The 25,935-nt window shown below is 49.0% G+C and overlaps 3 protein-coding genes and 1 long non-coding RNA gene across 4 annotated transcripts; 3 read left to right on the top strand and 1 right to left on the bottom strand.

Moving 5' to 3' along the window:
- Nucleotides 1-10,453: 10,453 nt before the first annotated feature.
- Nucleotides 10,454-14,766, top strand: LOC308679225 (uncharacterized protein; the record flags this gene model as incomplete). The annotated part of the gene is made up of 4 exons (XM_081346814.1): nucleotides 10,454-10,608; nucleotides 10,839-11,854; nucleotides 13,677-13,781; nucleotides 14,442-14,766. The coding sequence occupies exons 2-4, from the start codon at nucleotides 10,926-10,928 to the stop codon at nucleotides 14,764-14,766; spliced, it is 1,359 nt and encodes a 452-aa protein (XP_081202940.1). The 5' UTR covers nucleotides 10,454-10,608; nucleotides 10,839-10,925.
- Nucleotides 14,767-16,478: 1,712 nt separating this feature from the next.
- On the bottom strand, nucleotides 16,479-18,488 carry LOC308679221 (mitochondrial-processing peptidase subunit alpha-like). The gene is made up of 6 exons (XM_081346813.1): nucleotides 18,416-18,488; nucleotides 18,090-18,286; nucleotides 17,925-18,004; nucleotides 17,507-17,589; nucleotides 17,098-17,184; nucleotides 16,479-16,748 (listed from the first exon to the last, which is right to left on the bottom strand). Exons 1-5 carry the CDS (start codon nucleotides 18,460-18,462, stop codon nucleotides 17,124-17,126), a joined length of 468 nt encoding a protein of 155 aa, XP_081202939.1. The 5' UTR covers nucleotides 18,463-18,488; the 3' UTR covers nucleotides 16,479-16,748; nucleotides 17,098-17,123.
- Nucleotides 18,489-18,646: 158 nt separating this feature from the next.
- On the top strand, nucleotides 18,647-24,806 carry LOC308679222. The gene is made up of 3 exons (XR_014028730.1): nucleotides 18,647-18,714; nucleotides 23,537-23,635; nucleotides 24,777-24,806. It is a non-coding gene; the product is annotated as an uncharacterized lncRNA (long non-coding RNA).
- On the top strand, nucleotides 20,581-22,332 carry LOC308679216 (uncharacterized protein). Its single transcript, XM_081346807.1, has 2 exons — nucleotides 20,581-20,613; nucleotides 20,843-22,332. Exon 2 carries the CDS (start codon nucleotides 20,925-20,927, stop codon nucleotides 22,176-22,178), a length of 1,254 nt encoding a protein of 417 aa, XP_081202933.1. The 5' UTR covers nucleotides 20,581-20,613; nucleotides 20,843-20,924; the 3' UTR covers nucleotides 22,179-22,332.
- Nucleotides 24,807-25,935: the final 1,129 nt, after the last annotated feature.

The raw sequence follows: 25,935 nt of genomic DNA, 5'->3' as shown, positions 1-25,935 counted from the left end.
TGAAAGTTGGACCATAAGAAAGGCTGAGCGCCAAAGAATTGAAGCCTTTGAGCTATGGTGCTGGAAAAGACTCCTGCGAGTCCCTTGGACTGCAAGGCGATCAAACCAGTCGGTCCTAGAGGAGATCAACCCTGACTGCTCTTTAGAAGGCCAGATCCTGAAGCTAAAACTCAAATACTTTGGCCACCTAATGAGAAGGAAGGACTCACTGGAGAAGAGCTTAATGCTGGGAAAGATTGAGGGCAATAGAAGAACGGGACGACAGAGAATGAGGTGGCTGGATGGAGTCACTGAAGCAGTAGGCGTGAGCCTAAATGGACTCCAGAAGATGGTAGAGGACAGGAAGGCCTGGAGGAACGTTATCCATAGGGTTGCGATGGGTCGGACACGACTTCGCAACTAACAACAACATAAACCGGCTACTTCTCTGTCCATTCGGACAGTTCCCCCCCTCCCAACTTCCCAATGGAAGGTCAGTGCCCTCCCCGCCCCCAGTCTCTGGCCCAGCTTGGCTCCACTCCTGGCTCTTAGCAGCGAAACCTTCCAGCTCCTTCAGGGGAGGCAGAGAGACGTACCGGTTGAGGACGTTGAGATACAGCCGCGTGAACATGCCTTTGCCGGGGCCTCCAGCCGAAAAAGACCCCCCGCCCCCCATCATCATGTTCAGGACAGCGAAGGGGATGAAGTCTTCCTCCTGGGGCAGAGAAGCCAAACCGGAAGGTCACTCGGGCGAACAAGCAAAAGGGCCGCCCCAGCTAGAAGTGGACACTTATTAGGAAGGAGCAGCTTTCCAGTCCAATCATGACGTGGGCCAACTGTGGGATGGGGATCGGGCCTAAACTCACGTCGGACATGTCCTTCTCGAGCTGCAGAGAGAGGGAGAGAGGCCCCGTGGGAATTTGTGCACCTAGTGATTGGCCCTAGAGCAGGGCTTTTTAACCTTTTCACCGATTGTGCCACTTTTAGGATATGCCAACATCCGAGTAGCACCAGTAGCCTAGCAAGGGGTCAAAACCTTGATGACCAAAAGAAAAAAGAAAAAAAGTGATGAACTACAGGTAGTCCTTGACTTACAACAGTTCATTTAGTGACTGTTCGAAGTTACAATGGCACTGGAGCCTGGCGATGATCCTGGCGCTTCCGCTGAGCCCTGACAGCCCTGCAGCTCCAGCCGTCTCTTGCTCAGGCTTGTGCGGTGCTGCCACCGGTTCCGCTTATTCCCCTTCCCCGCTACTTTTCTAGGATGGTTGCGTACCACCTGCCAGGTGCCAATGTACCACCGGTGGTACCTGTACTACTGGTTGAAAAGCCTTGGACTACAGTGTTCTTTTCACCTTCAGCTTTTGAAAGTGTGCCTTTTACTGCTTTTAACACTTGCTTATTTTTATAGTTGCAAGTGGCACAGAATCCTCGACTTATGACCGTAATGGAGCCTGACTCAAAACTACAGCGCTGGCTTTCCCCAGATGTCCAAGAAGGAAACAGCTGCCTGCCGAAAGAGGTCTGAGCTTCCTCCCACCAGCCGAGCACGGTGTTCCCTCCTCTTTCCAGCCTTTAGAAGCACTGCAAATCCAATCTTTCTGGAGCTTCCCCCTCTTTCAAAAGACCTTGATGATGTTCAGATATTTTGGATCAATATCCATAATTCTGTCTTCATGGTCAAAGGAAATACAGTAACTGGCCACATTCTACGCGTACTGCACATCCTTCCGATCTTTTTTTTTTTTATCACTTTAACTTTCTTCTAAGGGACGCGGTGGCTCAGTGGGTTAGGACGCTGAGCTTGTCGATCGGAAGGTCGGCAGTTTGGCGGGTCGAATCCCGAGTTCCGCGTAACAGAGTGAGCGCCTGTTACTCGTCCCAGCTTCTGCCAACCTAGCAGTTCGAAAGCACGTAAAAATGCAAGTAGAAAAATAGGGACCACTACGGTGGGAAGGTAACAGCGTTCCGTGCGCCTTTGGCGTCTAGTCATGCCAGCCACATGACCACGGAGATGTCCTCGGACAAGCGCTGGCTCTTCGGCTTTGAAACGGAGATGAGCACCGGCCCCTAGAGTCGGAAACGACTAGCACGCATGTGCGGGGGAACCTTTACCTTTACTAACTTTCTTCTAGCTGCTCTGAGAACAGGTTTAAGGCAAACCCTCCATTTTAAATTGTAAAAAATCACTTTATGTAACCGAGAATTGAACTGGTGTTCAATTCCCACTCCAGCCAACACCATCCAGTCGGGTGTGTAGTAATTCCTCAAGTACGAGTGGAGGACCGTCCTGTCGATTTTCTCGATGTTCTCTGCCGGACAGAACCTGTTCAATCCCACGGTGTTTTCCCTGTAAGCCGCCTGTGGGAAGGGCAAACTCAAATGATTTTCAGAAAAGAAGGCAATGACTAAACAGATATTTGGCCAGACTTTCTTGCTTTAGGATTGCTGTTGGCCACCGGCACCCAGAAGAGCCCTTGCTGCTTGCAATGTAGCATGGTCGCACAGAGAGATGGACACTAAGCTGGGTAGTAACTTCTTTATTGAGGTCAGGAACGAAGCTGGGGAAAAAGGGGTTACCTGGCGTCTCTTTATACCTGCCCAGGTGAATCCCAACCAATGGATTCAAACCTGGGCTTCCTTCCAGTGCAGGTGGCCAATAGATTTAAACCCTGGCTTCCCGCCAGAGCTGACCATGCCCCGGAGCTGTCAGGCTTTGTTCCATTCAGGCTTTCCCGCCAAAAGCGGTTATAGCCTGGAGCTGTCCAGCCCCCTGCTGTGCTGACATCCTGTGTATGCTTAAGACTACACCCCTTCCCCCATAGTGAGAGGTTATCCCCCTTTCATTCCAACCCTCACAACTATATACAACTTATTAACATACATATATACAATATTTACATTCTGTTGATTCTTTTGTGTCGCTTCCACCTTCCACACCCCCCCTTAGGAACACACATAGTCAGCGAGATAGCTTGGAGCCTTGTGGGCCCTCCTTGACCTTCTTAGAACTGGGTCACCCGGTGGTGTGGTGCTGTTTCCCTTCTCCCTTGATTGTTGTGGTGGTGGTGGTGGATTGTGGTGTGTGTGTGTGTGTGTGTGTGTGTGTGTGTGTGTGTGTGTTGAGGTTCCTGGGGTTTGTGTTATGCTGGGTTTTGGTTGGCTGCCTTGATAGTATTGCTGTGCCCTTCCTTCGCTTGGGTCCAGTGTCTCCCTGTTTCCCCTGCCAGTTTCCTGCCTTGCATAGGGTTGCCCATTTGACCCTCTGGTAGCCCTCCTGGATGCTTGTGTTAATGTTTCCACCTCCTCCTCATCAACTCCCAGGGTGTCCTCCAAAACCCTCTCTGGAGCCCTTTTCCTTAGCTGGTCCAGATGCCTTTTCCACAGGAGTCCCCCCTCCACCCTTACCTTGTAGGACAGGGGCCCTGTCTGGTCTAGTATTTCCCCTGGCACCCATGGGTGACCTGAGCTATAGTTCCTTGCCAGATAAGGTCGCCAGTGTTAAAAACTGTCTTGATATTTGGGGTCCCGATGTCTGCTGCTACTCTGTCTGGGTGGAGCCTGTCTAGTGTTGTTATCAGACGTCTGCCCCATCTGAGTTCCGCTGGGCTTTTGCCTGTTGCAGAGCATGGCGTTGAGTGTTGGTGAAGAAGGAAGGTGGCCAGTCGTTGCTTCCATTCCCCCTGAACTATGCGCTTGAGGGCGTCCTTTGTTGTGCGCACGAATCGCTCTGCCAAACCGTTACTGACCGGATGGAAGGGGGCTGAGGTGGCGTGTCTAATCCCCAAGGTCCACAGGAACACCTGGAAATCTGACGAAGTAAATTGTGTTCCGTTATCCGACACAATTACATCTGGCAGACCATGGGTTGCAAACAGCCCCCTTAATGCCTGAATGGTTCCTGCTGAAGTCATGTTGCCTACAGGCACCACCTCCAACCACTTAGAGTGGCTGTCTACCACTACTAAGAATGTGTGTCCTTGGAATGGGCCTGCATAGTCTATATGCACCCTGGACCATGGCGTGTGTGTTTCCTCCCACTTGTGTACTGGTGCATGTGGTTGTTCGGGCCGTGACCTTTGGCATGTGTAGCACCCAGCTACTAGCCCTTCTATTTCCTTGTCTAACCCTGGCCACCACAGGTAACTCCTTGCCAGAGCTTTCATCCTTACTACCCCTGGGTGGCCCTCATGCAGAGACTGAAGGACTCTTCCTCTTAGACCCTGTGGAATTATGACTCTACTCCCCCACAGCAGGCACCCCTTGTGTGTTGATAGCTCGTGCCTCCTGGAAAAATATGCAACGAACTCTTGCCCTGGTGATTTGTCCTGCCACCCGCTGCTTACCCATGCCTGTACCCTGCTCAGGATTCTGTCTTTGGGAGTCTCTGTCGCTACGTCTTTGGCATTGAGGGGGCATTCTGGCAGCTCCTGTATTGCCAATATTTGAGCAGCAGGTGCGGGGTCTGGCTCTGTGTCCCTTAAGGGAAGTCTGCTGAGGCCATCTGCGTGCCCCATCTCCTTGCCTGGTCTGTGTACCAACTTGCATGCATATGCTGACAGAAAAATGGACCAGCGGAGCATCCTGGGTGACAGGATTTGTGGCGTCTGCTTCTCAGTTGTAAACAACCCTAACAGTGGCTTATGGTCAGTGTATATTAGGAAGTCCCTACCATATAGGTAGTCATGAAATTTCTTTACTCCTGCGACCACTGCCAGTGCCTCCTTATCTATCTGCGCGTAATTTCTTTCAGCAGCTGACAGGGCCCTGGAGTAGTATGCGATGGGGACTTGAGTTCCATCCTCCTCTAAATGGCTGAGGACTGCCCCAATCCCATAAGGCAGATTGGCTTATTTTCCTTGAAGTGTGTAACTGTAGCATTGCCTGCTAACAGGTTCTTCAGTGTGTTGAACGCGTTTGTGTGTGTGTCAGACCAGTCCCAGGGTGATTGCTTGTCAAGCAGCCTGTGTAAAGGCTCTGCTATTGTTGCTTTGTGTGGCAGGAAGGTGTGATAAAAGTTGAGCAGGCCCAGGAATGCCTGCAACTCAGACTTGTTTTTGGGAATTGGGGCTTCTTTGATCGCCCTGACTTTGGATGCTGATGGGTGGATGCCTTGAGCATCAATCCTGAACCCTAGAAACTCTGTCTCAGTCACCCCAATCTTGCATTTTTCCCTCTTGAGTTTCAGTCCTGCAGCCCTAAACCTCTCTAAAACAGCTTTCAATCGGTCCGCCAAAACGTCCTCAGAGCTACCTGCAATTAGGACGTCGTCGAAGTAAGGGCAAACCCCTGGTATTCCCTTGAGGGTTTTTTCCATCACCTCCTGGAAAACCCCAGGAGCCACGCTGACCCCGAACTGCAGCCGGTCTACCCGGAAGGCCCCCTTGTGGGTGACTATCGTTTGCTCTTTAGCAGCCTCTGGATTGACCGGCAGCTGCTGATAAGCTTGGGCAAGATCCAGCTTTGCGAACACCAACCCGCCTTGCAGGGACGCTAGGATGCTGCTAACTGCGGGGACCAGGTAGGAATGGGCGCTCAGAGCTCTGTTAATTGTCCCTTTATAGTCAGCGCAAATACAGACCTCATCATTTGCCTTGAGGGGCGTCACGATGGGGGTTTCCCAATCCGCCCCATCGACCGGAGTTAACACCCCCTGGTCTACTAGCTTGTCTAGTTCCCGCTCTATCTTGTGCTTTAAAGCAAACGGGACTCTCCTAGCCTTCATTCTGATTGGCTGCACCTAGGGGTTTAATTTAAAGGAGATTGGGGAGCCTGTGTATTTCTCTAACTGCTCATCAAACACGTCTGCAAAATCTTTGCAGACAGATTCCAGTGAATAACAGTTCCACATCTGGTGAATTCCGGTGATTCCGATGCCCAGCACTTTGAACCACCCTAACCCCACAAGGCAATCCCTATGGGTGTCAATCCAAGGGGATTGGAGCCTTGCCAAATTTGGCAAATGGATGTCACACAATATGCACCATTTGCCCCATGGAAGTATTTGCATGTTTCAATTGATACCTTTTCAGGATTCATCATGGCCACCCCCCAAAGGGGAGAAGCCACCAAACATGTCATTAATCACTGTATTCGGACCTTTGCAGTGCTGGGATGTCCAAAAGAACTCAAAACAGATAATGGCCCTGCCTATAGCAGCCAAGCCATGGCAGAATTTTGTCATCATTGGCAAATAACACACAAATTTGTAATTCCATATAATAGCCAAGGCCAAGCCTTGTTGGAAAGGGCTAACCAAACCTTGAAACATGCTTTAGATCACTATAAAAATCAGAACGGGGGAAAACGAAGCCCCAAACTCCCGGCAGTGCAAAATATGTTAAATCTTTGTCTTTATACTTTGAACTTTGCTAATTTGAGTGGTCAGGTCAACCAGACACTGATGTACAACCTGGTTGCGTCCATCAAAGTCAGAACCCGTCTTAGATCCACAGGGCAGCCCTGGAACCAGCAACGTGTGTCCCTGGGTGCAGTGTGCGGGTTTTTCGCACCTGGCGGGCTCCTCATGAACTTGCCAATAAATGAGGACACGTCTCTCTGAGCGTTCTCGGGATGAGGGCTCAGACCGAAGTCCTCAGCTCTCTTTTATTGAAATACAATCCTACACAAGCAACAAGCAGCTATCCAATGGTTACATTTCAGCTATCCAATGGTTACATTTCAGCTATAGCCATGTATGGAATGTCATTGTTTCTGTTACTTTCTTCTGTTACTTTCTTGTACGTGTTCCAACGGGATTGTCCGTCTGCACGTAGCAGGGTCATCTGATTTCTGGTAAACTGCAACTTATGAACAGAAACGAAACTTATCTCTGCCCTGAGTCAGACCTGCGCCATTTTATGTGAGCCTAAGGTGGAAATATCACAGGTTTCCTACACCTGAGGGTTTTTTTTCTTTTTTCATATAGAAAAATCCAAGAGTGCTCTCCACCACCACCACCCCTGCTGGATACCCCAGGAAAAGTTCCTTCTTTACCCAGGAAACCAGTTCCACCAACCTGCTCTGCAGCTTCCAAGCAACAGCCTGGCTGACCTGATCAGGTGTCAGGACCCACCCCAATCCACATCTTAGGAAAGAACTCTTGGAGACAGGATTGTCCAAACAGGAACTTTTACTAAAACATGGTTGACAGTGGATAATCTAGACAGGATCTGGAAAATGTGTTGCAGATCGATACTTTTAAAGTGTCCCCGAGTAAAAACCTCTACCTTCAGTCCATTTGGTCAATCCGGGTTCAGTTAAGTTTCATGTGTCAAAACCCTTCTTGGGAAAAGAGAACTTCAATGCATTTTCAACTTTTGCTTCCTCCCCTTCAAATTCCAATCAGAGATAAACCAGAATTCCTCATCCCCCTCTTTCTTTGTTCTTCTCAGTTCAAAGTTTCTTCCCTGGTCTTTGATGATGGCCTCCAGGCAGGCTGAATAAACAACCTTCCATCTAATGGATAGGGATAGCCAATTAATGGGAATGGCAGAATCCATCGTCCCGGGCCTAGGTTTGCAGCTCTCCAGCCTTGAACAGGGCAGCAGTGGGAAGAGGACCCACAGAAATTGCTCTTGGTTGCTCTCATGGAATTTATGGAACCATCTTCCGGTCGAGCTCTGGATGGCGCCCGACCTTCGCTCCTTCCGGCACGATCTCAAAACCTACCTTTTCGAACAAGCTGGCCTGGCCTGATGGGATGGGGTTGGGTTTTATTAATCTGTTTTAACCTTTTTTAATGTGTTCTAACTTATTCATGGGCATTGTTGTTTAATCGTTTTTAATTTTTGTATCTTGTTTTTTAATATGTATTGCCCTGTTCACCGCCCTGAGTCCTTCGGGAGAAGGGCGGTATACAAATAAAATAAATAAACAAACAAATAAATAAATAAATAATATGTTGCCATTGAGGCTTATTGCAGGGACTCGCCCAAAGGGTGTCCACTGGGAACCTTCTCCAGCCGGGGACTCTCAGCCTGGCCCTGGACATCATTGGCTGTCCTGGGAAGTAATCTTGATTAGGGTTAGTTGGGACTTCAATGGGAAAGGTGGTTCTCAAGGCCAGTTTACGGGACCATCTCTTCTCCCCATTTTCCTTCTTTCTCTTTGGCAGGGCAGAAGAATTCCTCATCCCCCTCTTTCTTTGTTCTTCTCAGTTCAAAGTTTCTTCCCTGGTCTTTGATGATGGCCTCCAGGCAGGCTGAATAAACAACCTTCCATCTAATGGATAGGGATAGCCAATTAATGGGAATGGCAGAATCCAGTAACAGGGTGAGATTTAGGGTTGCACAGATAGGGAGTTAGGAATGGAATATAAATGGATTCTGACACCAGGGTTCCAAATTCACAGCTCTAGTGCCTTCCAAACTGCCTGATCAAAGGAAGCACCTGATTTTCCATGCTATTTTTTTATTTAGAAGAAAGTCATAAATCAAAATTTACACTCAATGCATTATGAAGGATCTGTCAATACTGTTTAATTGCATCAGTGTCAATGGATTTCACAGTAAATTGAAATTATTTGGTAAAAAGGTACCCCTAAATACTTTTTGCTCCAATGGGAGGATTCGACCATTCACCTTGTCCTTGACTCTTCTGCACAGAATTTGAGGGGCCGAAACTGGGCACAGTATTTATGATGCAGGTTGAGCAAAGCAGAACCGATCAGAACAATTCTTGGCCTCTGTTTCATGGCCCTGATCTGAATTCTTAGGACAGTTTCTGGCTCCTTCTCCTCCTTCAGGGTCTCAGCTGCAGCCAGGATGGCCCAGAAAAGGGGCAGCTGAGAGGCCGGCTGGAACTCAAGCAGGAAGTAAGGAAGGCTGGTCTTGGACAACAGGCAAAGCCCCAGAAATCCAGCCCTTGTCAACACTGCCACACTTAGCATGTGTGAATGGGGTGTTAGATTCTAGGGAAGAAATTGTGTTGTGTTGTGTGAACTGAAACAAGACGTTGTGCTGAAGTATAAAATCGCAACTTTCTTGCCATTCAGCCTCTACAGTGCGTTTGCCAGCCTACCTGGGCAGGTTGTTGTGAGCTCTAATCTAGGGCCAGACAGTGCCCCGCCTCCTTGAGAGGAATAGCTGCCCTCCAAAGGAAACACTGGGCCGAGCGTATCTGGGCTGCAGTGGTCCCAAGGGCCAGCAGGTGGCGCCAAGACCCATCCTTGGCTGCCCCTGATGGCCAGTGGGGGAGTTGCTGTTCAGCTGTACTTCATCTCCAGGGCTGGGAAAGCCATGGCGCTCCGCGCCCCCCCCTCAACAAAGACCTCAGCGGGTCCCTCAAAGATCTTTCCACTGGCAGTTCCTGGGCAAGTGCAAGGAAGGACCCGCAGATTGTGGGGGACGGAGCTGGAGGGCTGGCGTGGCCTTCATCGTCCCGGGCCTAAGTTTGCAGCTCTCCAGCCTTGAACAGGGCAGCAGTGGGAAGAGGACCCACAGAAGTTGCTCTTGGTTGCTCTCATATGTTGCCATTGAGGCTTATTGCAGGGACTCGCCCGAAGGGTGTCCACTGGGAACCTTCTCCAGCCGGAGACTCTCAGCCTGGCCCTGGACATCATTGGCTGTCCTGGGAAGTAATCTTGATTAGGGTTAGTTGGGACTTCAATGGGAAAGGTGGTTCTCAAGGCCAGTTTATGGTACCATCTCTTCTCCCCACTTTCCTCCTTTCTCTTTGGCAGGGCAGAAGATGTGAGAAAAAAACCCAAGAAAAACATTTGGGAAAATCATGAGATGAATACAAATATTTAAAGTCAAACAATAATTGCATATCCTCCTTCCCGCCCCCCTATGCACGAAGAGGTTCCAGTGTGAATGCAGAGCGAGTGAAGGGAGGGGCAGAAGCTCTGGAGAGCCAAAACACCGAAACAGGCAGATTCGTCCATGAGATCAGGATCAGAATCACAGAATTAATGTAAATGAATTAACAAATAAATGATGATGATGATGATGATGAGAGTTGGAAGGAACCCTGGAGGTCTTCTAGTCCAGCCCCCTGCTCAGGAAGGAGACCCTATACCATATCAGACAAATGGCTGTCGAGTCTCTTCTTAAAACCTTCCAGTGTTGGAGCACGTTCAGCTTCTGGTGGCAGGTAGTTCCACTGCTTAATTCTTCTCCCTGTCAGGAAATTCCTCCCTCCTCCCCGCTCGGTTTCCCTCCGTCCTGCTTCTCCCGCCTTCGGGGGGCTTCGGGGACGAGCCCGGCTCCCTCCTCCTCGGGGCGCCCCCCAGATACGGGAAGGCTGCTCTCCCGCCTCCCCCGCCCTTCTCCCCGTCTGCTCCCACCCCCGCGCGGGAGGGGGGCTGCCTGGGGGCCGCGGGGGGGCCTGGCCGGAGCCCCCCCGGAGGAAGAAGGGAGGAAGCGCCCCCCAACTGCCCCCCGCCCTGCCTGGGGAGAGACTTCGCTACTACGCAGGCGCCATGTAGCTGATGGATGCAAGGAGGACGCCGATTGGTCGCTCTGGCGAGGGCGGCTATTGGCGGAAAGACTCGTAGGGGCGGTCCCTTCAAGCGAAAGAGGAAAAGCAACCAGCAAAAGGGCTCGCAGGGAACTGTCGCCTCCACTTCCGGGAACGAATCGAACTGAGGCGCTTAATTGACTCGGCCGCGGACTGGCTCGGAGCCAGGTAGGGCGCAAGGGATGCCGGGAGTCGCAGTCCGAGCTCTTCTCTGGTGGAGAAAGGGGGGAGGGGGGAGCCCGAGGCCTGGTCTGGCGGGAGGGGCGCTGGGAGGGAGGCCTGCCCGGAAAGTCTCACTGAGAGGCCGAGGCTTCGGCCTTGGTTCCCGGGCGGGACTGGGACTCCCCTCTGGGGAAGGGACGAAGCCGTGACCCGCCTCTCCCCCTTCGCCCCTGCAGGAGTTCGGGCGAGCCCGGCGGAGGAAGGAAGGAAGGAGGACACGTGGAGCAGCCCCGGGAGGAGACGGCGGGGAAGGCGCGGAAGGGATGAGCCGAAGGGGACTCCGGGAAAGGAGGCCGCCTGGAGGGCGAAGCGGGGAACAGGAAACGGGCAGAGACCCTGAGACGGCCCTGGAGGGCGGAGGGTCCCTCAGAAGAGGCGGGAGACTCGGGAAACGCCACAGAATCCAGGAGGGAGGAAAGAAATATCAGTGCCTGGAATGTGGAAAATCCTTTAAAAGAAATAGAGATCTTGAAAGGCATCTAAGAACCCACACTGGAGAGAAGCCATATAAATGCCTAGAGTCTGGAAAGACCTTCATTCAGAGGGGAAACCTTTATGTACATCAAAGGATCCACTCAGGAGAGAAACCACATAAATGCCTGGAGTGTGGAAAGACCTTCAGTCAGACGGGAAACCTTTATTTACATCAAAGGATCCACTCAGGAGAGAAACCACATGAATGCCTGGACTGTGGAAAGAGCTTCAGTCGGAGGGGAAGCCTTTATGTACATCAAAGGATCCACTCAGGAGAGAAACCACATAAATGCCTAGAGTGTGGAAAGACCTTCAGTCTTAGGGGAACTCTGTATAGACATCAAAGGATCCACTCAGGAGAAAAACCATTTAAATGCCTGGACTGTGGAAAGAGCTTCATTCAGAGGGGAAACCTTTATGTACATCAAAGGATCCACTCAGGAGAGAAACCACATGAATGCCTGGAGTGTGGAAAGAGCTTCAGTCGGAGGGGAACTCTGTACAGACATCAAAGCATCCACACAGGAGAAAAACCATTTAAATGCCTAGAGTGTGGAAAGACTTTCAGTCAGAGGGGAAACTTTTATGTACATCAAAGGATCCACTCAGGAGAAAAACCACATGAATGCCTGGAGTGTGGAAAGAGCTTCAGTCTGAGGGGACACCTTTATAGACATCAAAGGATCCACTCAGGAGAGAAACCACATAAATGCCTGGAGTGTGGAAAGAGCTTCAGTCGGAGGGGAAGCCTTTATGTACATCAAAGGATCCACTCAGGAGAGAAACCACATAAATGCCTGGAGTGTGGAAATTGCTTCAGTCAGAGGGGAAGCCTTTATGGACATCAAAGGATCCACTCAGGAGAGAAACCATTTAAATGCCTGGAGTGTGGAAAGAGCTTCAGTCAGAGGGGAAAACTTTATACACATCAAAGGATCCACTCAGGAGAGAAACCACATAAATGCCTGGAGTGTGGAAAGAGCTTCAGTCAGAGGGGACACCTTTATACACATTAAAGGATCCACTCAGGAGAGAAACCACATAAATGCCTGGAGTGTGGAAAGAGCTTCAATCAGAGGGGAAGCCTTTATGGACATCAAAGGATCCACTCAGGAGAGAAACCATTTAAATGCCTGGAGTGTGGAAAGAGCTTCAGTCAGAGGGGAAAACTTTATACACATCAAAGGATCCACTCAGGAGAGAAACCACATAAATGCCTGGAGTGTGGAAAGAGCTTCAATCAGAGGGGAAGCCTTTATGTACATCAAAGGATCCACTCAGGAGAGAAACCACATAAATGCCTGGAATGTGGAAAGAGCTTCAGTCAGAGGAGAAGCCTTTATGTACATCAAAGGATCCACACTGGAGAGAAACCACATAAATGCCTGGAGTGTGGAAATTGCTTCAGTCGGAGGAGCAACCTTTATGTACATCAAAGGATCCATTCAGGGGGAAAAGAGCTTTACTGAAAATAGGGGTCTTCGTAGACATCAAAGAATTCACACAGGAGAGAAACCATATGTCTAGAGTTTGGAAGGTGTGAACACTTACCCTTCATTGCCACCTCATCCTTTGTGTTTCACCATTTTACTGTTCCCTTTATTGCTACTCTGTTTAATGATTTTGCTATTCTGCGATGTCTAATAGTTGAATTTGAATCTTACACACTTTTCAAAGGGGTACGTAATCTTATGAGTAGAAGTCTATTCAATTCCACAAACCCGTATCACAATTTCTTCTCATTGGTGAGATTTCATTTTGAGATTCAGAAGCTGCTACTGGAATGTTCTGAAGAAACTTAGCAATTTCCATTGTGCCCACGGTTCTTTCCATGGGCCTGGAAATCAGACCCTTCTGGGTTAATTTTCCCCTTGAAATAGGACTCTCGCCTCTTCTGTACCTTTTGGCACACTCCCTCCTTCTACACAGAGAACAAACCACTCTTATTACTGAATCAGTTAATTATTACTGAATCAATTAATGAGTCAATTTACCCTTGTCTCTCCTTATGCGGGCCATAACCTTTGCCTCCTCTGAAGACCTCTGTGTTGCAGGAATACAGTCCTTGCTGAAGGCCAAGCAACGGGTTTCTTGAACTTGGTTGTGCTTTCTTGTAACTTTAATATTTTTATGATAACCTTGTAATATTATAGGTGCCTGTAACTTTCTAACTGCAAAACAAGGCACTCTCTCAGGCTGAATAGCAAAGGACTTTTTCATTTGTACATGCTAAAGTTTCAGCTGGCCGAAATGGTAACTTTTCACCACAGATTTCTGTGGCTCATGATGCTCATGATGCCTTTTCCCATGCGAATGTTCTCCTTTTAATACATTGGTTTTAAATGGTTATGTTATGGGATATTTAACTTACTCTCCATGTTTCTGATTAACAGGATTTCTTCCGTCCAATCAACTGTTCTTTTGTACTTTTTCTACTGTATGTGTCCTGTGCTCTTTTCATTAAGAGAAACCTTGTGAGATTAATAAGTTGCCTTTAAATGATCTTCTAATTTGAACAAGTGTGCCGTGTCACAATCTAGGTGTCTGACCTACCCCAGCTTGGACCCTTACGAAGGAAAGATCCTCAACTTCATCAGATTAAAGCAAAAGGTGCCTCTGGTAGAAACCAGTTCTGGGCTTCTGTGGTCTTTGTCACCTGTCATTTCCCACTTTCCTGTTTCCCCATCATGTAGAAACATATTTTCCATTTGTCTAAATACAGCCCTGGGAGACTGAAGAGGTACCAGGTTGATTAGCACGTTTCATACAAATGCTGAATGAGAAAAAGTAACATCCCTTTGTACTGTATTCTCCATGTTCATCCAGATTTTTCTCAAATGTAGGTTTAAAATCTACAAAGTCTTCATGCAGTGATTTTGTCCGTGCCATTTTGTTTTACTGGGAAGAATGTTAGTGATAAATCAAAATTTACACCCGATGCATTATGCAAGGAAATATCAATGTTGTTTCATTGCATCAGTTTCAACTGATTTCACAGAAGATTGAGATTTGATAAAGTTACCCCTACTTTTTGCTTCAACAGGTGGACTCGACCATTCACCTTGTCCTCTGAAACTTAATAATAGTAATAGGTCACCTAGTCCAACCCCCTGCTCAGCCAGGAAACCCTATACCATTTCAGACAAATGGCTGTGTAAAGTATTTGAGGGACTCAAACTGGGCAAAGTATTTATGCTGGTGGTTGGCTGGAGCAGAACCAGGTGGAAGAATTCTTGGTCTGTTTTGTGTCTACCATCTGTATTTTTATGAGGGGGGCAGTTTCTGGCTCCTTATCTCTCCTTCAGGAAAGGTTTCAGCTGGAACCAGGATTGCCACCGAGATGGCAGCCCAAGGCATCTCGGCCCAGCCCAGGCCAACCAGACACTGATGTACAACCTGTTTGCGTCCATCAAAGTCAGAACCCGCCTTAGATCCACAGGGCAGCCCTGGAACCAGCAACGTTTCTCCCTGGGTGCAGTGGAGTCTGGTGACCCTGCTGACTATCTTGCCCCACAGGCTTACTTCACCCAGGGTGCTGGCCATCTCCTGTGTGCACAGCCTGTTGGCGGGGTGGCTCGCTGGTTCCAGGGCTGCCCCGTGAATCCGAGGCTCAGCTTGTTCTGGCTTTGATGGACGCAACCAGGTTGCAGATCAGCGCCACCCCCCACCTCCATGGTCCCCTCGCTGAACTAGCCTTGCAGCCACGAGGCTTCCCTTTCACCAGGACCAGCCCCGCCCACCCACGAGGCATAGCGACGGCCAGTGGCAGCATGGAGACCGCTAGCACTGCCAATGTCTCTGTCTCCTCCTATCACCGAGCATATCTGGGCTGCTGGGCTCCCGAGGGCCGATAGGTGGCGCCAACATCTGTCCTTTGCTGCCCCCTGATGGCCGGTAGGGTAGTTGCAGCAAAGACCTCAGTGGGTCCCTCAAAGATCTCTTCGTTGGTGCTTCCTGCAGCCTGCGGGCCGGAGCTGGAAGGCTGCCCGGGCGGCGAGGGCAAGTGGAGCTGCCTTCATCATCCACGACCGCAGTGGAGAAGACCTGTGAATGAAAGTGCTGGAAGGCACCATCTTTGTACCTGGCGGAAGCACTGCAAGTGCCATCTTTGCAGCAGGAGGAAGCAAAAGTTAACTGAGCTCGCTGTCGCATTTGCAGCTGCCGGAACAGAGTGAGGCTCCTGGTACCCTCTGCAGGCGGTCAGCGGGAAAAGGAAAGGGATGAACTGGGCAATCGCCTAGATTAGAACTATGGCCCTTTTTTGACTTGTGGACTTCAAGTCCCAGAATTCCTCAGCCAGCCAAATACTGTCCATGCTGGCTCAGGAATTCTGCGAGCGGAAGTCCACAAATAATAGAGGATCGTTCCTCACCTCTGACATACAGCAACCTGAAGGGGGATGTAGCAGTACCCAAGGTTCTGTTCACATGACCTGCTTCCCCACTCCTGGCTTTGCATACCCAGACCCCTGGCATTGTTTAACGGTGTGTGTGTGTGTGTGTATAGAAAACTGATTTATAATACATGATGTGTTTGGTTTATAATACATGTGTAGGCGAATTTTTCCCATGTAATTTTGGGAGATGGGCAATCCTCCGAGTGTAACAAAAGGAGTCATACCTAAATAAATGGGCACATCCCCCAAATTCCCTGCCCTTGGATATCCCAGAAAGCCACTTTTGAACATCCCTGAGTGGATCCTGGCTTCTCTGTTAGGTATGCAAGATACAATCTGTGAAAACTATTTCTAGGGTGGCTTATCATCATGGAGTCGTGTTATGTAGAGATGGAGGTCAAGGATATGAAGGGACGTGCGCAGCAAACTGCCTGTCTTAGTATCTTATTCCCATGTTCTATGAGCTCATTCTAATTAGCCTTGCCAAGGATTGCAAGAGCCAGCCAGATAAGAACTAGCTAGATAAGGAAGGCTTCTTCCCTGGCTTGGGAGATTCGGGATGTTCTCTAAGATTGACTAGGGAGTAGAACAATAGATAATGCTTTTGCTGTGCGTAATTTCCTGCTGGTTAACACTGTATAAATACAATAAACACTGCGTAGGCAGACAGACATATTTGGGACACCTTGCTTGACTGGTCTTTGAATCCCACAGTGGTAGTGAAATGCTCGGGATGCAACAACGATCATATGTTTGCTGATAACTTGGGCTGTTCTTCACGGTTTGCTACTTCAGCTGGAATTAGTTCCTGGGAACAGTTCAGAGCCGACAGGTTATTAGTGAAGGCAAATTCAAATTTAGAATAGAGGTGGAAGGCGTCTTGGAGCTCTTGTTAGGACCCACCCCAATCGACATCTTAGGAAAGAAAGAACTCTTGAAACAGGAATTATCCAAAAGGAGCTTTTACTAAAACATGATTGGTAATGGAATACTAGACAGGATCTGAAACTGTGTTACAGATTGGTACTTTTAAAGAGTCCCCAAGTCAAACCCCTCCCCTCAAACCATCTGGTCAGTCCCGGATCAATGAAAATTCAGGTGTCAAACCCTTCCATGGGAAAGAGGGATCTTCCATTCTCCTCTGGCAGAAATCACAAACATCTTTATGGCAACGCAATTTGCGTTCAGGTGGGACAGCGAAATCCTGTCTGGCTCTCTTTTGAAGCACAGAAGACGCCATGACAATCTCACCTGGCAATCTACTTTTTTAACTATACTATTTAAATTTTGTGTGTGTGTGTATATATATATATATATATATATATATATATATATAGAGAGAGAGAGAGAGAGAGAGAGAGAGAGAGAGAGTGTGTGTGTGTGTGTGTTGGGGGAGGGGATATACATACATACAGATATACACATATGTATTCTCTATATAGATACATACATACACATACACACATATTCACTCTCTCTATATATACATACACACACACACATGGCCAAGTGAGATTGTCACGGCATCTTCTGTACATACATATATATCTGAACTAGATTATTACCTGACAGTCTGGGCTGGAGAACCACATCAGCTGACCATGGGGTCCAGGCCCCTGCTATCTGCAGAAACAGCGTACATTGTGGTATCCCTGAAAGAAGAGCAAATTGGTTTTATGTTCTACTGGGGTGGCATGGTCGCCTCCACCCAGGGTGTGAAAAATGGCATCACTCAAAGCAAACTCGAATGACAGAATTTCCCCTTAGCCTCCCTGTGAAGGACAGATCACATGCTAAAACGGGAGCCGGGAAAAGTCCCAAAGATGCTTTTTCAGTAACTACGACGTGGATAATTTGAGAATCTCCACATAGACAGAGTTAGGAAAAAGGACGCCATACGCCAAACAGGTTCCAGTCAAAAGCCACACATAGCTCGGCTAGGCTTTGTCGAAGGATGCCTGACAGGAAACAGACCTTGACACCTGGCAATCACAGATGCCTCCGTGCTTCTCCAACGTGAGAAGGATCTCATCCTTGCTGCTAAACCGGGCGGTAGACTAAACGGAGAAGGGAGGGAGAAAGCAGGAACCGGGTCAAGGAGGCAAAAATAAAAGGCAACTCAGCCCTAGTACAGGGCTAGGCAGCCTTGGCTCTTTTCTGAGCCGGCTCAGCAATTCTGGGCGTGGAAGCCACGAAAGAGCCAAGGCGGCCTACCCCTGCCCTCACGCATCCGAGGCTGGCTGGCAGCTTTTGGAGCAGAACTCGGGCCAAGAGCCCAGCAGGCAGGGGCGGGGGACAGGTGGCCTGCCTGGGGGCCTCGCTGACCGTCCGGCAGGCTGGCCATAAGCCCGACCCTTTCGCCTCCCCACCCCCCTCCGGGAAAGGCACTCACGGAAAAGGCCAGCTTCTCCAGGAAGTGGGCAACGCCGCCGGTGTACTTGGCTTCGTGCCTCGAGCCGGAGTTGATCAGCACTGGGCAGACGGGCGGGGGAGACGGTCAGCTCTCGGCCACGCTTCGGCCCCGCCGCCCCCCGCCGCCGCCCCCCGCGCCCCTTACCGCCCAGGGTGCAGAAGGGCCCGAACCTCCGCTGGGAGGCCACGCGCAGCCCGCCCTCCAGGGCGCTGACCTCCGTCTCGAAGCCCTCCGGCCCGTCCAGGCCGGCGAAGGCGGGCTTGGGCAGCCCCGGCAGAGGGGCCGTCAGCGGCGTGCCCGGGTAGCCGCCCCCGCTGCTGAACCGCCGCGAGCCGGCCAGCCTGCAACGGGAGGAGGGGGAGGCTGAGGCGAGGGAGGGCGAAAGGAAGCCCCGGGGGCAGGGAGGCCGTTCCCCACAGGAGTCCCCTCGGCCGGGGGACGCGAAAATCGAGGCCGAGGCCTCGACTCACCTCCGCGCCGGGCCCAAAAGGCCCCTCCGCACCGCGCTGGCCGCCATCTCGCTCGCCGAGGAGGAGGAGGACGCCGATTGGTCGCTGGGCTGACGGCGCCGGCGATGGGCGGGAAGGAGGTGAGGGTCCCGCCCCCGCTTCCGGCATTGGGCCGGAAGTGCCCGGAGGCAGGTGAACCCCGGGGGATGCCGGGAGTGGCGGTGGGCGGAGCGCGAGGCCTGGTCGGGCGGGGGGGGGACGGCTGAGGAGGCCCCAGAGCGGCCCTTGGAGCCGCCCGGAATGGCCTGGAAAACGTTCCGGTGACGAAAGGAGTTCGAGTGGAGGGAGGGGGGTTAACTTGCAAATGTGCTGGCAGACAAGCAGGTGCACTGTTTTGCCAGTCAGCTGCAGGAAGAAGAGGAAATTTTATTTTATTTATTTTAATCCCATTTATATCCCGCCCTTCTCCGAAGACTCAGGGTGGCTTACAATCTAAGCACAAATCAAATGTGCTTAGCAATATGAGACAGGTGCCAGCCCAGGGTTGGAAGGCTGTGTCTCAGGACACGCTGGCCACGGCAGCAACAGGAGCCCCTTCCGAAGGGGAGATAGGGAGGAAAATGGGAGATAGGGAGGATATTGCCTGTGTGGGCAATAGAGGTTGAAAAATCCAAGTGTTAAGGGGAGAGGCGTTGGAGGGATTTCCCTTCCCTCAGCTGCAGTTTTGCAAAGGGGTCCTGGGGAGAGAAGGGGCCAGAGAGAAGCTGGATCTGGGCAAGGAGGGGCTCTTGTTGCAACTAGAGGCGAGGGGGCTGACTGACACAATAATTTTGCTGCCCCTGATGTAATTTGCAGTTATCGTTCATGACAGATTGATATATTGACCCCAAACTGTACACCTATGACCACAATTGAACCAAAAGTTTCTGTTGCTGACCGTTGTTAAGTGAGTTGCGCTCCATTTTACTACCTTTTTTTTGCTATAGTTTTCAGGTCATCTCCCCAGTTTTTAAGCCAGTTAGTGCAGCTGCTAAGTGACTCACACCATTGTTAAGCGAATCTGGCTTCCTTCGCTGACTTTGCTTGTCAGACGGCAGCTGCAGAGGTTATAAAGTGTGAGCACGTGAGCCTGGCACTGTGCGACTGTCGGGAATACACGCCAGTTGCCTGAATTTTGGTCACGTGACCATGGGGATCTGCAATGCTCACAATTGTGCAAATTGATCATGTCACTTTTATTCAGAGTTGCTGTAACATCAATCACTAAACAAATGGTGTTAAGTCGAGGACTCTCTCTACAGCCCTTGAAAAACACCCCATAATATCCCCCAAAACAGAACTGTCCTGCAACCAATCTCCAAAACTAGCCCAATTGGGTAGAAAAACTGCTCCACTCTCTGTTCCCAGCCAGTATTCCAACTCAGTCCCCAAACTTCCACCTCATGGACACAGTTTGGCTTTTCAAGGGAAGAAAATGACACTGTTGTACTTTTGGTACACCCTACAGTTAAATTTGGTCTGCTAAAGCTTTGCAAACTCAGGAGATAAATGTGGGAATGGTTGAATCCAAAATAAAGCATCTCACCCCACTGAAAAGTCTTCTGCCCTGGAAATAGTCAGCTGGTTTCTAATCAAAGCTTTATTACGGTCAAAGAGAGAAGGGTAGAGTTAGGTGTATGAAAAAGCATAAAAACTATTGCAAAAGTAAAAGATTGATTTTACTATATGTGGAAGTAGTCACAATCAGAGCACTCAGGGCGGGGAGTCCCAAGCTGGGCGAGGGGCTTCTTGGCACCCCAGGAGCCGACTCTGAGCTCCCTCTGCCCAGAGGAAGGCAGTGCTAGGAAGCGCCAAGATCCGGCGCAGAAGCTTCAGTCTCCCTGCCCTGCGATGGACGAGTCAGGATTAAGGAAGAGACATAGCTGCCACAGTCGGGGATATGGAGCCCCCAAAGGGGCAGCAGCGTTAAGACGTTATACGGCACCCCCAAATCCACAGACTTTGCGCAGGCGCCACCTGGCTGGCTGAGGAAGGGCGACGCGGATTGGTCACTCTGGCGAGAGCGGCGATTAACAAAAAGACTCTTCGGGGCGGTCCCTTCAAGCGAAAGAGAAACAGCTACCAGGAAAAGGGTGCGCAGAGAAGTCCCGCCTCCACTTCCGGGAACGAATAGAACTGAGGCGCCTAATTGACTCGGTCGCGGCCTGGTTCGGAGCCAGGTAGGGCGCAAGGCATGCCGGGAGTCGCAGTCCGAGCTCTTCTCTGGCGGAGAAAGGGGGGAGGGGGGAGCCCGAGGCCTGGTCTGGCGGGAGGGGCGCTGGGAGGGAGGCCTGCCCGGAAAGTCTCACTGAGAGGCCGAGGCTTCGGCTTTCCTCCCGGGACGGGCTGGGACTCCCCTCCGTGGAAGGGACGAAGCCGTGACCCGCCTCTCCCCCTTCGCCCCTGCAGGACTTCGGGCGACCCGGCGGAGGAAGGAAGGAGGCCCCTCGGAGCAGCCCCTGGAGGAGACTGCGGGGAAGGCCCGGAAGGGATGGGCCGAAGGGGACTCCGTGAAAGGAGGCCGCCTGGAGGGCGAAGCGGGGAGCGGGAAACGGGCGGAGACCCCGAGACGGGCCTGGAGGGCGGAGGGTCCCTCAGAAGAGGCGGGAGACTCGGCAAACGCCACAGAATCCAGGAGGGAGGAGAGAAATATCAGTGCCCAGAATGTGGAAAATCCTTTAAGAGAAATGGAGATCTTAAAAATCATCTAAGAATCCACACTGGAGAAAAACCAATTAAATGCCCGGAGTTTGGAAAATCCCTTGAAAGAAATGGAGATCTTGAAAGGCATCTGAGAATCCACACAGGAGAAAAACCATATGAATGCCTGGAGTGTGGAAAGAGCTTCACTCGGACGGGACACCTTCGTATCCATCAAAGGATCCACACAAGAGAGAAACCGCATAAATGCTCTGACTGTGGAAAAAGCTTCAGTCGGAGGGGCACCCTTTATATACATCAAAGGATCCACACAGGAGAAAAGCCGTATAAATGCCTTGAATGTGGGAAAAGCTTCAATGTGAGGGGAAACCTTTATAAACATCAAAAAATTCACACTGGAGAAAAACAGCATAAATGCCTGGAGTGTGGAAAGAGCTTTAGTCAGAGAGGAAACCTTTATAAACATCAAAAAATTCACACTGGAGAGAAACCATATGAATGTTTCGAATGTGGAAAGAGATTTATTAATGGTGAAAAACTCAGTAATCATCAAAGGATCCACACAGGAGAAAAACCATATAAATGCCTGGAATGTGGAAAAAGCTTCAGTCAGAGGGGAGATCTCTCTAATCATCAAAGAATTCACACAGGAGAGAAACCATTTGAATGCTTGGAGTGTGGAAAGAGTTTCACTCGGATAGGACACCTTTATATCCATCAAAGGATCCACACTGGAGAAAAACCATATGAATGCCTGGTGTGTGGGAAGAGCTTTACTGTGGCTGGACACCTCCGAAGACATCAAAGGATCCACACAGGAGAAAAAACGTATAAATGCCTGGAGGGCTTTGAGTGTGGAAAGAGCACCTTTTCCATTCATCAAAGAATCCACTCAGGAGAGACACAGCATAAATTCCTGCAGTGTAGAAAGAGCTTCAGTCTAAGGGGAAACCTTTATGTACATCAAAGGATCCATTCAGGGGAGAAAGCATATAAATGCCTCCAGTGTGGAAAGATCTTTACTGAAAATAGTGGTCTTCGTAAACATCAAAGAATTCACACAGGAGAAAAACCATATGTCTAGAGTTTGGAAGGTGTGAACACTTACTGTTCATTGCCATCTCATCCTTTGTGTGACAACATTTTACTGCTCCCTTTATTGCTACTCTCTGTTTAATGATTCTGCTATTCTGTGATGCCTAATAGTTGAATTTAAATCTTACACACTTTTCAAGGAGTACAAAATCTTATGAGTAGAAGTGTATTCAATTCCACAAACTCATATCACAATTTCTTCTCATTGCTGAGATTTCATTTTGAGATTGAGAAGCTACTACTGAAATGTTCTTCCCATGGGCCTAGAAATCAGAGCGCTCTCTCCTGGGTTAATTTTCCCCTTGAAAATTTTCCATTCGTCAAAGAATCCACTCAGGAGAGACACAGCATAAATTCCTGGAGTGTAGAAAGAGCTTCAGTCTAAGGGGAAACCTTTATGTACATCAAAGGATCCATTCAGGGGAGAAAGCATATAAATGCCTCCAGTGTGGAAAGATCTTTACTGAAAATAGTGGTCTTCGTAAACATCAAAGAATTCACACAGGAGAAAAACCATATGTCTAGAGTTTGGAAGGTGTGAACACTTACTGTTCATTGCCATCTCATCCTTTGTGTGACAACATTTTACTGCTCCCTTTATTGCTACTCTCTGTTTAATGATTCTGCTATTCTGTGATGCCTAATAGTTGAATTTAAATCTTACACACTTTTCAAGGAGTACAAAATCTTATGAGTAGAAGTGTATTCAATTCCACAAACTCATATCACAATTTCTTCTCATTGCTGAGATTTCATTTTGAGATTCAGAAGCTACTACTGAAATGTTCTTCCCATGGGCCTAGAAATCAGAGCGCTCTCTCCTGGGTTAATTTTCCCCTTGAAATAGTTCCGTACTTTTTGGCACACTCCTTCCTTCAACACAGAGGACAAACTGCACTCTTGGTTATTACTGAATCAATTAATGAGTCTATTTACCCTTTTCTCTCCTTATGCGGGCCATAACCATTGCCTCATGTGAAGACCTCTGTGTTGCAGGAATATAGTCCTTGCTGAGGGCCAAGCAACGGCTTTTTTGCACTTGGTTGCACTTTCTTGTAACTTTAATGTTTTTGTGATAACCTTGTAATATAGAAGGTTTCTGCCTTAGCATCTAGGTGCTTGTAACTTTCTAACTGCAAAACAAGGCACTCAGGCTGAATAGCAAAGGACTTTTTCAGTTGTACATGCTAGAAGATTCAGCTGCCTAAAAATGTCCCTTTTCACAATAGATTTCTGTGGCTCATGCTCTGGATGCCTTTTCCCATGTGAACATTCTCCTTTTAATACAATGGTTTGAAATGGTTATTATGGGATGTTTAACTTATTGTCCATGTTTCTGATTAACAGGATTTCTTCCATCCAATCAACTATTCTTGTAGTATGAAAGGAGACTCACACGAATCTTGAGCAGCTGTGTTCTTTATTGGTTAACATTCACTCATATATGTATGTCTTAAAACAATAGCTTTAGCAGTTAAACATTAACAGTTTACATGCCATCCCGAAATTGGTTGTTTTTCCTTATCTATTGCTTATCCTTTTCAATTAACACAAGGAATAATATATGATCCAGTTTCCTGCATTCCATAAGCTTATCTTTCTAATTTAAGATCTTGTTTTTTGCATGTTATCTCAAGCCCACTCTGTACACATCCTTTGCAGTCCCTGTCTGAGCTTTGCCATCCAAAAAGGAACATACAGAATGTGTACTTCAAGATGGACTCAGGAAACATGCTACATATTCTTTTGTACTTTTTCTACTGTATGTGTCCTGTGCTCCTCTTTTCATTAAGGGAAACCTCCTTGTGAGATTAATAAGTTGCCTTTAAATGATCTTCTAATTGGAACAAGTGTCCCATCAGGTACAAATTTTCCCTTTGTCCACACCCCACCCCACCCCCAATGCCCGTCCAGATGGCAGGACCTGGCTCTAGAGCTAATTTGGCCTTCATGGTTGGGGATGTCATTGTTTGATATAATCTAAATGGGTTTTCCAAATGTCAGCACCATGTAAGACCATCCCCAGATATCTGAAACTCTTGTAAATTGGATGCTCTCAGTAGTTCCCTTATCTTTATAAAGCTTTTTAGCAGAAACAAGAGACTCTAAGGCCAACAAAGCTTTGTGAGATACGATCCATATCCTCAGCATATAGGAGGAGAAGTAGGGCCCAGGGATTGACACAGGTGTTAGCAGGAGAATGATCAGATGAGCTGTTGAGCAGCGGAGTTGCTACATAAAGAGCGTGGAGGTCTAAATACAGCCCTGGGAGACTGAAGAGGTACCAGGTTGATTAGCACATTTCATACAAATGCTGAATGAGAAAAAGTAACATCCCTTTGTACTGTATTCGCCATGTTCATCAAGATTTCTCTCAAATGTTGGTTTAAAATCTACAAAGGCTTCATGCAGTGATTTTGTCCATGCCATTTTGTTTTATTTAGAAGAATGTTAGTCATAAATCAAAATTCACAGCCGATGTATTATGCAAGGAACTATCAGTGCTGTTTAATTGCATCAGTTTCAACTGATTTCACAGTAGATTGAGATTTGATAAAAAGGTACCCCTAACTTTTTGCTTCTACAGGGGGACTCGACCATTCACCTTGTCCTTCTCTGAAACTTGGAAGGGACCTTGCAGGTCCAGCTCGAACCAGGATTGCCACCGAGACGGGCCAACTGATAGGCCAGCTTGAACTCAGCCAGGAAGTAATGAAGGCTGGACTTGGACAACAGCCAGAAATCCAACTCTTCTCAACACTGCCACACTTAGCAAATGTGAATGTGGGTGTTAGATGCTATGGAGAGAGTAGTGTTGCGTGAATCAAATCAAAATTTATTTATTTATTTATTTATTTATTGATGGGATTTATATCCCGCCCTATCTCCTGAAGGACTCAGGGCGGCTCACAATAAAACATATAATAAGTGCATAAATCAAGATAAATGAAATTGAGAACATCAGTGCAATAAAAAATTAGAGAATTTAAAAATGAATTAAAAATACTAAATATAAATTAATTAAGATGCCTGTCAGTCTAGGTCAGCTTGGTGGAACAGGTGTGTTTTGAGGCCGCGGCGAAAGGAAATTTACTGGTCTGGCCACGATATCTCAAGCTCTGGAGCAGACATGTCAAACACAAGGCCCACGGGCCACATCCAGCCTGCAATGTTGTCCGTCTGTCCCGGAGACCTGCTCTGGAACAACAAAAGACCACCCCAGGCCAACCAGACATTGATCTACAACCTGGTTGCGTCCATCAAAACTAGAACGTGCTCAGCTTTAGATCCACAGGGCAGCCCTGGAACCAGCGACGTTCCCTGCCCTGCTTACCGGGTGCACAAGCAAGTGGAGTCTCCTGGCTATCTTGCCCCGCAGGCTGACTTCACCCAGGGTACTGGCCATCTCCTGTGCGCACACCCTGGTGGTGGGGCGGCTTCCTGGTTCTAGGGCTGTCCCATGGATCTAAGGCTGAGAAGGTTCTGGCTTTGATGGACGCAACCAGATTGTAGATCAGCGCCACCCCCCACCAGCACCTCCACGGTCCCCTTGCTGAAATAGCCTTGCAGCCACAGGCTTCCCTTTCACCAGGACCAGCCCTGCCCACCCACAAGGCATAGTGACGGGCAGTGGCAGCATGGAGACCGATAGCATTGGCAATCTCCCCGTCCCCTCCTATCACCGAGCATAAAGGCCGGCAGGTGGCGCCAACAGTTGTCCTTTGCTGTCCCCTGATGGTCGGTAG

Source organism: Vipera berus (assembly GCF_964194415.1).
Source record: "Vipera berus genome assembly, contig: HAP1_SCAFFOLD_58, whole genome shotgun sequence".
NCBI lineage: Eukaryota > Metazoa > Chordata > Lepidosauria > Squamata > Viperidae > Vipera > Vipera berus.
The sequence above is the reverse complement of the archived record's forward strand: the minus strand, read 5'-3'. Positions and strand labels throughout refer to the sequence as shown.

Excerpts from the sequence above, each read along its gene's own strand:
- LOC308679216 (XM_081346807.1), top strand. The coding sequence starts at position 20,925 with ATGGGCCGAAGGGGACTCCGTGAAAGGAGGCCGCCTGGAGGGCGAAGC.
- LOC308679221 (XM_081346813.1), bottom strand. The coding sequence starts at position 18,462 with ATGGCGGCCAGCGCGGTGCGGAGGGGCCTTTTGGGCCCGGCGCGGAG. Across the intron at positions 18,287-18,415 it reads CTTTTGGGCCCGGCGCGGAG|GCTGGCCGGCTCGCGGCGGT; the intron begins GTGAGTCGAGGC and ends CTCCCGTTGCAG. Across the intron at positions 17,185-17,506 it reads TGTGATTGCCAGGTGTCAAG|GGATACCACAATGTACGCTG; the intron begins GTCTGTTTCCTG and ends CTCTTCTTTCAG.